This window comes from Pleuronectes platessa, chromosome 6 (assembly GCF_947347685.1).
Source record: "Pleuronectes platessa chromosome 6, fPlePla1.1, whole genome shotgun sequence".
NCBI classification, from domain to species: Eukaryota; Metazoa; Chordata; class Actinopteri; order Pleuronectiformes; family Pleuronectidae; genus Pleuronectes; species Pleuronectes platessa.
Window position 1 is genome coordinate 12,799,470 of NC_070631.1, and position 12,642 is coordinate 12,812,111.

At 43.9% G+C, this 12,642-nt stretch overlaps 1 protein-coding gene across 1 annotated transcript; it reads left to right on the plus strand.

Moving 5' to 3' along the window:
- The first annotated feature begins 3,623 nt into the window (after nt 1-3,623).
- Nucleotides 3,624-8,981, plus strand: dhh (desert hedgehog signaling molecule). The gene is made up of 3 exons (XM_053424327.1): nt 3,624-4,695; nt 7,293-7,554; nt 7,711-8,981. The coding sequence occupies exons 1-3, from the start codon at nt 4,387-4,389 to the stop codon at nt 8,523-8,525; spliced, it is 1,386 nt and encodes a 461-aa protein (XP_053280302.1). The 5' UTR covers nt 3,624-4,386; the 3' UTR covers nt 8,526-8,981.
- The last annotated feature ends 3,661 nt before the right edge of the window (nt 8,982-12,642 follow it).

The window sequence follows — 12,642 nt, forward strand, 5'->3', positions numbered from 1 at the left end:
TATAAAGAACAGAAGCAACCAACAGGATTTGTACTTGTATAGCAATTTTCTAGTCTGGATGACATCATTCACTCACTGATCGTCAGGAGCAATTCTTGGTTCAGTGCCTTGCCCAAGGGCACTGAGGTACACTGAATCCAGCTCAAACCGCTGACACACTGGTCAGTGGATGACCCACTCTCTCTTCTGAGCCCCCCCCCCCACACACACACACACTCAACATATCATTCTTAACCTTGGATTCTGTTGGAGAAACAATGGTGCAGCACCTCTCCCTGCAGCAAAATATTAAAGGGTTGATAGCAGTGCAATCAAGGTGTCCCAGCAGTCCCATTGGGTAACGCGCCTTGTTGGAGTGGTTGTCGGGCATATCAGGGACAAGGCGGGAGACGGGCAGCTTGTAATGGGATGAGATAGGCTATCTTTATTGTCAAAACATGAGAATGAAGGGGGGACAAAGACACAGATTAGCTTTCCTGACAGTCGGCCGTTTGAAGTTCATGCCAAAGTGCATTAGGGGCTGTTATTCCCTCGTTTTACGCTCGCAAATACAGAAACACTCACAGGAAAAGGCGAGACTTGCTCGCTAATCAACTGATAAAGGGCCGTACTGTCCGTTTGCCACAGCTGCCCGCCATCCTGCCTGCACACTCACGGCACACTTGCTTCACACGGTGGACTGGCACAGGCCTTCGCCTCGCCGGGTCTGGGAGAGCGATGTGATATGGACTCACAGAAAGAAACCCATAATGTCACAATTTAATTCATGTCAATAGAGACCCATTCAAGCGTACATAATGTGGTATGGAGAATTTAAATGATATTTTGACTCAAAAGAAGGTAAAGCATCACATCTGACGTTTGACCTGCTTGTCAGTGGCCAGGAAGTTCCACCCTATTGAGTCTATTGTCCACGTCAGTGCAGCAGCACCTTCAACCTCAGCTCACTGGTGCTCCCTTTCAAAGGCCACATCGCGACTGAGCAACAACTCCTGGACCCAACATGTCTATTTTCCCTTTTCACATCGCTTCAAGTGGCAGACCTGAAATCAGCACCCGACATACAGTGTCAGGCGTATCATGTGAGGTATGCTTCCAACACAGAGTTACACTACATGAGGCTAGAATCCTCCAGCATGTGCAGCCACATCAGAACGCACCACCCTGCCTCTTCCTGAGCCGATAACACGGCGGGAGACAGTGAGCTGGGCGGTGCAGCAGCGGCGGTCAAAGAGAAAGGACGGGCGGGTGATTGTGTCTGTGTTTGGGAGTTGGGGGGGGGGTTAGGTGTCAGTTCCTTGACTTTCCTTTACCCTTCCAGCGGCCTCCATCTAAGGAAGTGGATCCTGCAGAGTGTCTATTCAGCTCCACGAGACAAGACAAACACTTGAGATATCACAGTTGGACCGATTTCAAAATCTAATTTCTATCTCATAACAATTCTTCTGTTGAAAAAGAGTTTGTGATCCTGAATTCATATTTCCCGGCACTTGATTATGAACATTATTTGCAGAACGTGAGCCGGTTCTGCTTTTCACCAAAAGCTTCACAAACAAAGCTACATTTACACTCACAGGTACAAACGCTACGTGACGAAACCTCTCAGGTGTACACACAGCCGTCCATTTGGACAGAACAAAGCAGGGTAGTCTAACTCAGGCCGGAAAGATCTCATTTTCTGTGCTGTGGCTTTGCAGGAAACCAAACCATTCATCCAGCCATGTACTCCCATCCTGAAACGGGGGAGTAAAATGCTAAGAGCCAGAAGGAGGCAGGGGAAGGCAGGGGGACGGGGGCAACAAAATAAAAAACCAATAGTAATGACTTTATTTCCATCTCCAACCCGCAGATGTTTGCTTCCTTCCTCTCCCTTTCATGTCGGATGGAAATCTCTTCTCTTATGCGGCTTTGATGAGAAACGTCGGTGTGGCCAATTGAAGATATGAAAGTGTTTGTTGCTTTTTTTTGATTGAGTCATTCCCTGCATTTGTCATGAGGGCTGATATCTCCCATCTGCGGTGCTTTGGCCAGACTTGAGCCGTCCTCCGTGTTTATCATGAGGGCAGGAAGATGCTGCTTCGCCTTGCCACCCCTCCCTACAACATCCTGGGATCTTATGGAAACTTCCCTAACAAGGATGCCTGTCCACGGTCACTGTGGAGCTCTGTGACCTATCCCTCATGCCTCTAAGCTAAATTGTAAGTAAAGTTTGGATCAGGGAGTCGATGATAAATTCACAGGTGCTTTATGGATACTAAGTGTCTGCTCTTACAGTGATATATTCGGAAAGCGTCTTAAAGATGTGGCCCCAGCAAACCATCAAGATACACACTGACACAAAACTATAAACTCCAGATAGTCCTGAGCAGCTCTGTTGTGAGCGCGATAGCTTTTCTTTGAAACAAAGTCACTGCGAAGGAACTGGCCGTGATGTATCGAGGCCTCAAGTGTTCCAGGAAGCTGGAGATAGGACGGCAACACACGACGACCTTTATTCTGTCATTAATTTAAGCTTCCGTATGTGATTGCACATGTCAGACCCCCGAGACACTAGGATCCCTTCTCTCTTTTGCTCCCTCTTCGGCATTATCTGACTAATTTTTACGACTCTCCCAGCTATTGTTCTGAGATGGATAAAAATAATATGTTGATGTGGCCGTAGGGTGTTTCCAGCGGAGGGGTCTCGGGTGCACAGGGTTCAGGGGGGTCAGGCTGGCTCCCCAAACAGGAAGGCAGCACTGTAAGTCACAGTCAGGGTGTCAAGGCTGGACACGTGTGCTCCCTCTCGGAGACCCTCACCTCAAGATCTGTCTAAAAATAACACAGATTCGTCACAGTTGACTCTTCCACTCTGATGGGTTGGGATGAGCAAACAGAAGCAATGGTGCAAACATTTTCACCTCTGAAATAGTTTTTATGAATGTAACTATATTTGATATGTTCTGCATATACCTCACCCTGAGATCTTCTGAGAAGGCCTCGTTAGATATTCCTCGGTCAAGACTGAAGACCGAAAGGTGATGGGGCGATTTGCTGTCAGGACGCCGACCCTTTGGAATAGTTTACCTGAAATCATCTCTCAAAATGTACTTTGACAACATGGCTTTTGCCTTTACTTTACTTAATTTTTTTAATTCTCCTTTGCCTTTACTTTTAATTGATGTTGTATTATCTTATCTGCTGTGTTTGGTTTTATATTTTATATTACGTCATTGGTCATTTTCTTGTTTGGTTTGTCTTCTGTGAAGCATTTTGTACGGCTGTTTTGAAAGGTACCATAAATAAATGGATTATTTTGAATAATAATAACAATAATAGTAATAATATTGATGATGATGATAATTATATTTATTATTATAAAATATTATTTATACTATTGGGATAATACTTAAAATGGTAAAAAAAAAAACTATGTCTCAAAATACATTTAGATGTAAGGTGGGCGGTTGGATGGCATTGAATTAACTTTGCATTGGAAGAGTTGTATTTAGCCTTCTCTTATTCTTTAATGAGGTGGAGAAGGAGGTTTGGGGGGGGGGGGGGGGGGGGGGGGGGGGTCATTGTGTTAACATAAGTAGGCTAATCATACGTCCTTTGTAAGGGTGAATTTTGGAGGCGTGTGCTTGCCGCAGTGGGAGCGCGCAGAGGAAGGGAGGGCAATCTCGTCCGGACACTAATAAGACCCAATGGCTGGTGCAAGGTGGCCAGGAGCGCTGGGACGCGACAGAAGACGGTGGATGAGGGAGAGAAGGAGGGGAAGAAAACAACACAACTCATTTTCATGGATGAACAGAGAGGATGAGAGCGTCCACAGCAGGAGCGTGCGTGTAGGAACTGCGGGGAGTCAGGGAGGGAGCCGTTCGCTCTTCGGGCGTGCGCCACTTTGTGTGTCTGGCGAGGGGAAGTGCGTGGAGAGAGAGAGAGAGGCGGTAAGTGAGCAGAGACCCAGAGAGAACACCTGTGCTCAGACAGGTTCCGGAGGAGGACGCGTGGAGAGATGATCTCAAGTGCGCAGGACTTCTGAGTAAAGCAGCTGGAACTTTGGACAGAAACCTGGGAGACATGTTGGGTCCCCTTATTGATGCCAAACTTTAGATTACAGCCAATCAGATCAGCTTGTGTTCATCAGACCTGTCAACTTAGTCTGCCTTTCTGCTGTTGAGCTCTATCTATTCTGATCAATGGGTGAAAACTGTCCAAAGAAGTTCTAACAAATACCAAAGTTTAGTAAGTTTTTTGTGATTTAAAAATATATCACCAATACTCCATGATCTGGAATGGACCGAGCTTTGATCCTCATTCACATGCTATCGCACACCTGGACCTGGGCTGTCACTGTAGGCACTGTGAGCCACTGACCCCTGGGAGCCCCAACCCTCCCCCCCAATGAAGCAGTCCTGGTGGGCCCGCCTGGCACGGCCCGGCCTGCTCGCCACCTGGACCTGTATATGGCTGGTGCAGGGATGTGGACCTGGTCCCGGGTACGGCGTACGCTCCAGGCCCAGGAAGCTCACGGCCATGCACTACAAGCAGTTCTTCCCCAACTTCTCAGAGAACAACCTCGGGGCCAGCGGGAGAGCAGAGGGCAAGATCACACGCAACTCCGAGCGCTTCAATGAACTCGTATGCAACTACAATCCAGACATTGTCTTCAAGGATGAGGAGAACACCAACGCCGACCGCTTCATGACCAAGGTGAGACGGGTGTGTTGTTGTCAAGTTCGGTTATCTCAGATTTGAAGGATTGAGTTGAAAGGGATGAATTGCTGGATCACCTGGTTCCATAAACCACAGTGATACCTGGGGATTGTTGTGTTGTACGATCAGTGCACAGACTCTTAATGTAAAAAAACTAATCCAATAACCTTATTCCCTGTTCGCTGTACTCTTCACTGCCAGCCCGGTCCAGGCTCTTAACACACAAACAAATGTTCAACACAGAGTGTGTATGTTTTAACCAAACTTCCCCTCCCTTTTTCTTGAGATAAGAAGATCAGGATGTAATTCAACACTACCCCTTAAGAGGCCGAGCTCTCCCCCAGGAACACTTCCTTTTAATCTTTAACCAAAGTCTTTGTTATTGGAAATAAAACTACTCCTAAGGCAGGTTCTCAGTGTGCCTGCCGGGAAAAATGACCCAGGCATGGCACCTGCACTTGAGCTCCTGATTGTTTACTCGGGATGGGAACCTGAATTTAAAGATCATGCATAGAAAAGACAATTGGTAGATGAAGGACTATTTGGACAAAATATTTTGAATGTCAACGGGGTCACTCTGATCGGATGCTGCGGCTTTCTGTGATTGTTATAAAATCTGTGTTCTTTCCTTTTTCCGAGTGATTTCTTTGTGATGTAAATCTGCGGTTGTATGTGTGTGCCCTTCTGATGCCCAGCTTGAGTGTGTGTACGTGTGCATGTGCCCTTTTTTTCGCCCAGATGTGAAAGACGCTCTTTGTGCGTCACTTGGAGACTCGCAGGGGTCGCCTATACAAAATTCCCGCTTGCTGAAGTAATGGCACCGTTGGAAAGGCGACTATTGTGATTCTGACAATGAAACGCCTCTCTTCAATGGCATTGCGAGAAAAATGTTCCCAGTTTGTTTTCTGTCTCTCTCGCTTTCTCACTCTCGGTGTCACATTCCCAAGTTCATGCCCATACATTCTTCCCCTCTGGCCTCTGTCTTTAGTCCCAACCTCAACTCTCTCTCTAAACTGCTTTCTTCTCACCCTACTTCCCCTCTCTCCATCTCTCCCTCTCTCACCACTTTCTCTCAAAACCCTTGTTTTACTAACTCCGCCGCAAGATAAGCTTTACTCAATCGATCACAGGCCAAGTCACAAGTGAATTCACGTCCAGGAGACGCTGATGAGTGTATAACTACGGATGCTGACTTTGTCATTTCTCTGCCTTCTATTTTGTGACAATGCTGACACAGTGTGTAATATTACGGCCCACGGGCGGGGGGGGGGGGGGGGGGGGGGTGTTAAGAGTCACTGTGCGCATTTCTCATCAAAGGTCTCAGGGGTTGAAGACGAGAAACTCATGCCTGGAACAATCTGGAGAGTCAGAGAATGGCCTTGATTATTCTGTCACCCTGTCGAAAAAGGCAAAGGAATGTGGCAAGCAGGCTACAGTAGCTTTGTTCTGGTTTGAGCAAGGTTGAGATGGACTTAAGCAGAGCGGAGGAGGAACTGTGTGATAATGCCAGAGACGCTGCGGAAGTACTGGCATCATTTGTTTTCTGAGCTGTTTTAATGTCTGTTTGCTAGCTGAGGTGTGGAGGAGAGTCACATTCTGTACATACCTCTTGACCTATAGGTGCCATTCCCACTGTAAATAAATGATTACCAGTGTCTGTCACTTCGACTTGCGTTTGGCTGAGTCAGGCCCATCACGGTACATTGTACATGTGCCGACCAAATCAATAAAATGATCCTAACTAACCTGAGGATTCTTTTTTCTTCTATGTTCTTCTCAGTTTTATCCAAAGATGCAACAAAAAAATCGCAAAACAGTATTTTTACTTCTGGAATAAACCTGGCTCCCAACTCCAACCTCCTAAGCCAACAACCACAACCACACATACCATACATTTAAAAGGCAAAACAATGGACGACTTTAAACGGATTCAAATACACGTTTATCCAAATTATTGTACATTCCCTACATATAAAGATTGAAAGTCCAGTATTGAATCTGATTATTTCTCTATTCAAATACCTTGTTGAATCTTGGTTCCACTTTTATAAAAACTTTTTATTCAAGAAGTAAAAGTTCTAACATTTTCCTGATGTACTGTATATTTAGTATTGAGTCTAACTGCTATTAACAAAATATCTAGTAACACCTTTTTACCAAGTTGGAAGAAGTTATTGGATCCCAACTCTACGCATATGTAGTTTTCTTTAGAATAATTCTTGCACTCGACTCTCTCCGGATAATTGAGTCAGTGTATAAATCGTATATGAGTGTATAAATCATACAGCCATTTATGGGCCTTTTTTTATTGGAAACATTTTAAACATCTATAAAAACATGTTTAGCATAAACCTTTTTGATGAAGATCCCTTCAATTAGATTGCAAGCTGTGGCCGAGTTCACTAGGAGGAATATTTCCTTTGTATTGTCAGAGCTCTCTGGTAAACAAATAGCTGTATGTAATGGAGACATCTTATCTAAATTACCTCAATTATATTATTTGTACATTTACTGCACTGTCTTGTTAATCATCCAATTTATGAGGTGAATCTGTTCACAAGTTAAATCCTTCCCTCTTTTTCATTCTGTTCCAGCGATGCAAGGACTGTTTGAACAGGTTGGCTATTGCAGTGATGAACCAGTGGCCAGGGGTACACTTACGTGTGACAGAGGCCTGGGATGAAGACGGCCACCATCCTCTTGGCTCCCTGCACTATGAGGGCCGGGCTGTGGACATAACCACTGATGACAGAGAGACAGAGAAGTACGGTCTCCTCGCCCAGCTGGCTGTGGAGGCTGGCTTCGACTGGGTCCACTACGAGTCCAAATATCACATCCACTGCTCAGTAAAAGCTGGTAAGTTTTTAAGAGAGAGCACTTTCACACTGAGATCATGCTGTTAACTGTGTCAAATGTCATCGCATCACTAAATGGTGCGCCAGGACATTTAAGAAAAGGAAAAAGGAACACAATTTGTGTTAATCGTGTATTTTTCTGCTGATCTTCCTGCAGATCACTCCGTCGCAGTGGAAAAGGGGGGCTGTTTCCCAGGCTGGGCCCGGGTGACTGTCGCTGGAGGGGGACAGAAGAGCCTGTCATCACTGGCTCCTGGGGACAGAGTCATGGCCCTGTCTGGGACAGGCCAGGTCGTGTTCAGCCCAGTCATCTTGTTTCTGCACCGTGACCAAGAAAGCTGTTCCACTTTCCTGTCTCTGGAGACGGAGGACGGCCACAGACTGGCCCTCACCGCACACCACTTGGTCTTTTCAGCTCACCACTGCAGACTGGACAGTAGTGAGTACCAGGCCCGGTTTGCTAACAGGGTCAAAACAGGAGACTGTGTTCTGGTCCATACAGCGGAGGGTCATGTGCGTCCTTCTCGAATCATCTCAGTTTCAGTAGAGGAGAGTATGGGAGTGTATGCGCCCCTGACAGAAGCTGGTACATTGTTCATTGATGGAGTTCTTGCATCCAACTACGCGCTGTTGGAACACCACAGACTGGCACACTGGGCGTTTGGTCCTCTGCGCCTCCTCCTCTCATTCAACCTGCTTCTATGGGGGGAGACGACCAAAGAACAGCAGACCACCCAGAGTGAAGCAGCTTTCACTAAAGCTCCATTTCATACTAGCACTTTTCCCGCGAAGGACAAAGCATGTGTTTATGTGAATAAAGATATTGTAAACAAACAAGACAATCTGAGTGAACCTCTGGGGATGGAAGAGAAGCATCTTTCTGATAGACAGACATCACACGTGCACTGGTATGGCCGATTACTGTACAGTTTTGGAGGGATCTTTTTAGACTCCCTCTCATTTCATCCTTAAACAACTACAAGTTCAGACTTAATACAAGTCGTACAGCAGCCTTGATACATTTACACTAACACTTCCTGTTCTGTTCTTCAATAAATTAAAAGCATTGGAATGGCTTGCTTGTTGTTTTACTATTTATATCATTATCTTTACCATTGAGATGTATATATCTATATTTATATAGATATGTTGATGTAAAAATGGTGATATCAAACGGATCATAGCATATTTGTATATCAAGTTATTTCCTTTCATGATTTCAGTTATATATGTAAAAATATACATATATAACTATTATAATGGGGTTGGAACAAGTTTTCCATCAATGATAGAATCTTTATTTTTGTACTTTCTGAATCATAATATATAAATGTTTCATTTTATTATAATAATTCCACTACATGCACTGTATGCCCTCACATGTTTTCTTGTCATAAAACGAATTAAAAATGTCATTTTATTGAACAACACTCTGGTTTTTCTTCAGATCTGGAAAGAATTTGGTTTGTAAAGATGATTAAACTTCTTATTGTTGAGGGGAAATCCTTGTAGTTGATTATTATTTGTGTGAACGGTGTTCACTGCCTCTGGAAACTCAGGCTAAGGGGCCGAGCGGTTAAGAAAAAGCCCGGACATACTTAATATTCACCACACTGTGCCACCAACTTCACTTTACCACGGGCACAGACTTAATCGACAACTGAATGCATTGATCATGTTTCTTTGACCCTCGCAGGAGACAGTTTAATTATATACAGATCAATTAGGGTCACAAGTACTATGTGGTGTATAGTATCTACAGGTTTTTGATTTATTACAGCCCAATATATGCTCCATACCTGTACAAGTTATACTCCAAATTTTGACATGTAATTTATCTTTTTCTAAATTGGATGAGTGAGGGTCTAACTACAGTACATTAAATATTTAACATTTTATACTATCATAATTTCTAAAGGAAATCCCACTTCATGATAAGATCAAATGGGATTCATCAATTGCTTATAAATGATTATTTTAATTCTGTTTTATGTGCAACAATTTATACAATATTCATAATAATGTGCAGGGCTGTAGGCTAAGTCCTAAGGTTATACACCCCCTTGTGGAGGAATTTATAATTCCTGTGAATTTCGCTCTATCATTTCCTTAATTTCTCCAAAATTACTGCTTTAAATAACAAAGTCCAATTTAATTAACGTTGATTATTTATTTATTATACTTGTTGGTTTTTGGCAACTGTCGGTCTAAGATGATTCAGTATCAATTTGTCAATTAATAAGGAAATCTATTTAACAACAACGACAATGCTTCAAACATATAAATGCAGCCCTCCACACAGTAATAGGAATTGCATATTGCACACTCTCTTCTTCCAGTTTATATTCTGTTGTTGTAAACATCTGTGGAGGTATTCTGAGGGATTATCCTTGAGATGCAAGAGGCAGATGGGAAAGCACCCGCTCTACTCACTGGCCAATGGGAGAGGCCCGGCGTCCTAATACCACCCTCTATTTACATCCACTGGCCAATCAGTCACCGTCCTCCAAACAGTTTCAGCCCCCCAAAATCTAATCCAATCTAGCTAAAGCTGAATGGGGAGTGAACTAATCCTGCCAGGGGGAGCAGTAATAACCTGTTTTCAAAATTAAAACCTGCAAACACCCCACATTCAAGCCCAGGAAAACTAACAAGAACATAGAACAATTCCCTGAATGTAATTTAATTTACCTCACGTACCACACCAGAGGAATTGGGTTCATGTTTACTGTATGGGAGACTTTAGAGCTCGTCAAACCATGTGACTGAAACCACTTGAAGATGTTTCTTTATCATTTAAACACTTACACAACCATTTTAAAATCTAGTGAACCACTTTAAAAAACTACAACAAATATAAACCTTGTGTTGTCTTGAAATATTAGTATCTGTTTAAAGGGCCCTGGTGAATCAAAAGTCATAGTTTATAATTGTGTCTAAAAAGCATGGGTTTCATATTTGGTTCTAGAGAAACATCTGTGCAGTACTTTATTTAGTTTGTGTTAACAGCTCATGATAATTATTAAAAGAATCAAGGACGCCCTCACCACAACGAGTTAAAGCCTTAAACTAGATTCTCTGGCTGCGTAACATCCTGATCCAAACATTCACAACTTGGACAATCCTCTGTTTAGTTGCATGGGCCTTTAAATGTTCACCCTGTTGATCAGAATTTTTGGAACATTTTCCTCTTCCCTGAGGTTGTTCACAGACGCCTCTGTATTACCACAGACATTTCAGAGTGCAGGGTCAACTGTAGACCCCCCCCAGCAACAGATGCCACCGCCTGAAGAGCGCACACTACAGTATGTTACAGATGAGCTGTCACACATTCTGGTAAAATCAGTAGCAACACCTTCCCATGTGAGATAATTAGCAGATGCTCTTCATTACAGTTACTTATCAGCTTTGAGTTATAGCCTCAGTAAGCGGCTTGTAAGAAGAATACAGGTATACAGAAGCTGATGTGGATTAAAGCTGTGACCCTCATAATGTCTCATAATGGGACAAACTGTAAACCAACTTAATTTACTGTGAGTTCACAGGATAATACCATTGACAGCCGAGCTGAACTGCATGACCTGCCTCGGGCCTCTGGTTCCCAGTGTGGCACATGAGACGATGACAAGGGGAGGCCGGTGTCTTCATTTAAGAACAACTATATCCATACAAGTCTGTTTACAAGTGCTGATATTGCAACTCCATAATCTACAGGACAGACAAAGAACATTCCCCCCGCCAAATTATTTTGGGCTATACCACACTTACAAAAATTGCTTTTCTGAAATGACTTATTGCCATTGATATTTTTGTTGTTTTGTTGTTATATATGATTGTGTGTTTGTTCAGCTGGCTGTGCAACAAATTGCCCCTCAGGGACAATACATCTACCATGATACCCGGTCTACAACTGTTTTGTTTGGATTACTTTATAGAAAATAAATATTACAGTATGTCGCTCGGTAGCATCCCCCTTTTATAACTTACAATTCAGGACTTGAGCAGCTTTGTGGCACCAATCCTTCATGGGTCATCCATGCCTTTCTGCTTTTCTCACAATGATAAGGCAAAGAACATAAACCCCCCCCCCCCCCCCCCCTTGCTTATATGTTGTGTTCACCCACAGTTATCATCGAGATTGCTCCTCAACCTTAGCTGAGGTTTCACATTTGAACTCCCATAACATGAAGGAATAATTAACAATTTAAAAAATACTCGTAAGGTCATCCAGTCGATATCCACTAATGAACTGTCAGGGCTGTGAAGTGGAGCGATGGGGATCTGCTGCACGGCTGCGCACGTTTTTCCACACAGCATTATTTATGGGGAATGATTTTGATTATTCATCTCCGTGTCGTTATGTGGGGGAAATATCTGGGGAAACCAGGCAGTGACGAGGGAGCCACAGATACACGATCAGAACACGTCGAGAGGTTTACTCCACTTTGCTTGTTTGGATCATTATGAGTGAAACTGAAAAGCTTCGTTTTCAGATCCAGATAAATAAACCGAGGTGGGATAGGAAGTTAAAATCACGATTAACTCAACAATGTGAATCTGCATCACTACATTAGAACCTGATCGATCTCAACCCCGTCGCCTCTGATCCCATCAGACATATTTATCAAACCGCCTTCACCCGGAGGCATGGGCTGCTTTGCTCTTACAATCATAACAATCTAATGAAAAATGGCTTCCCCTGGATCCGACAATCTATTGACCCAATAACTAATATCCACCTTAATCCAGTGGCCCGCGCTCGGCACATTAAACTCCCCCACCTTGTGCCCACGAACCCCCTCACTCATCGTTATTCATCTCCCGAACCCGAGCTGTCAACACACATTACCAGAAACAAGCGCGGAAACACTTCCATTGGTCGTTCGAGTGCATGAATTAAATTTGACGTAGTTCTTATTAGCTATCAATGCTAATGGCATCTAGCCGCTCGGCGGAACCACCGTCTGAACATATGCAGCGAAGTGAAGAGACGCCAGTGACCCACACACGGGTCCCGCTGGAAAGTTCAGCTGCACCTTTAAGTAAACCTGGGTCCGCCGTCGACTGAAAGTCACAGAAAAGACACATT

What these genes read in the sequence shown, in the direction of transcription:
- dhh (XM_053424327.1), top strand. Translation starts at nt 4,387, where the DNA reads ATGAAGCAGTCCTGGTGGGCCCGCCTGGCACGGCCCGGCCTGCTCGCC. An exon ending in CCGACCGCTTCATGACCAAG is followed by an intron (nt 4,696 to 7,292) that starts GTGAGACGGGTG and finishes ATTCTGTTCCAG; the next exon opens with CGATGCAAGGACTGTTTGAA. An exon ending in CCACTGCTCAGTAAAAGCTG is followed by an intron (nt 7,555 to 7,710) that starts GTAAGTTTTTAA and finishes ATCTTCCTGCAG; the next exon opens with ATCACTCCGTCGCAGTGGAA.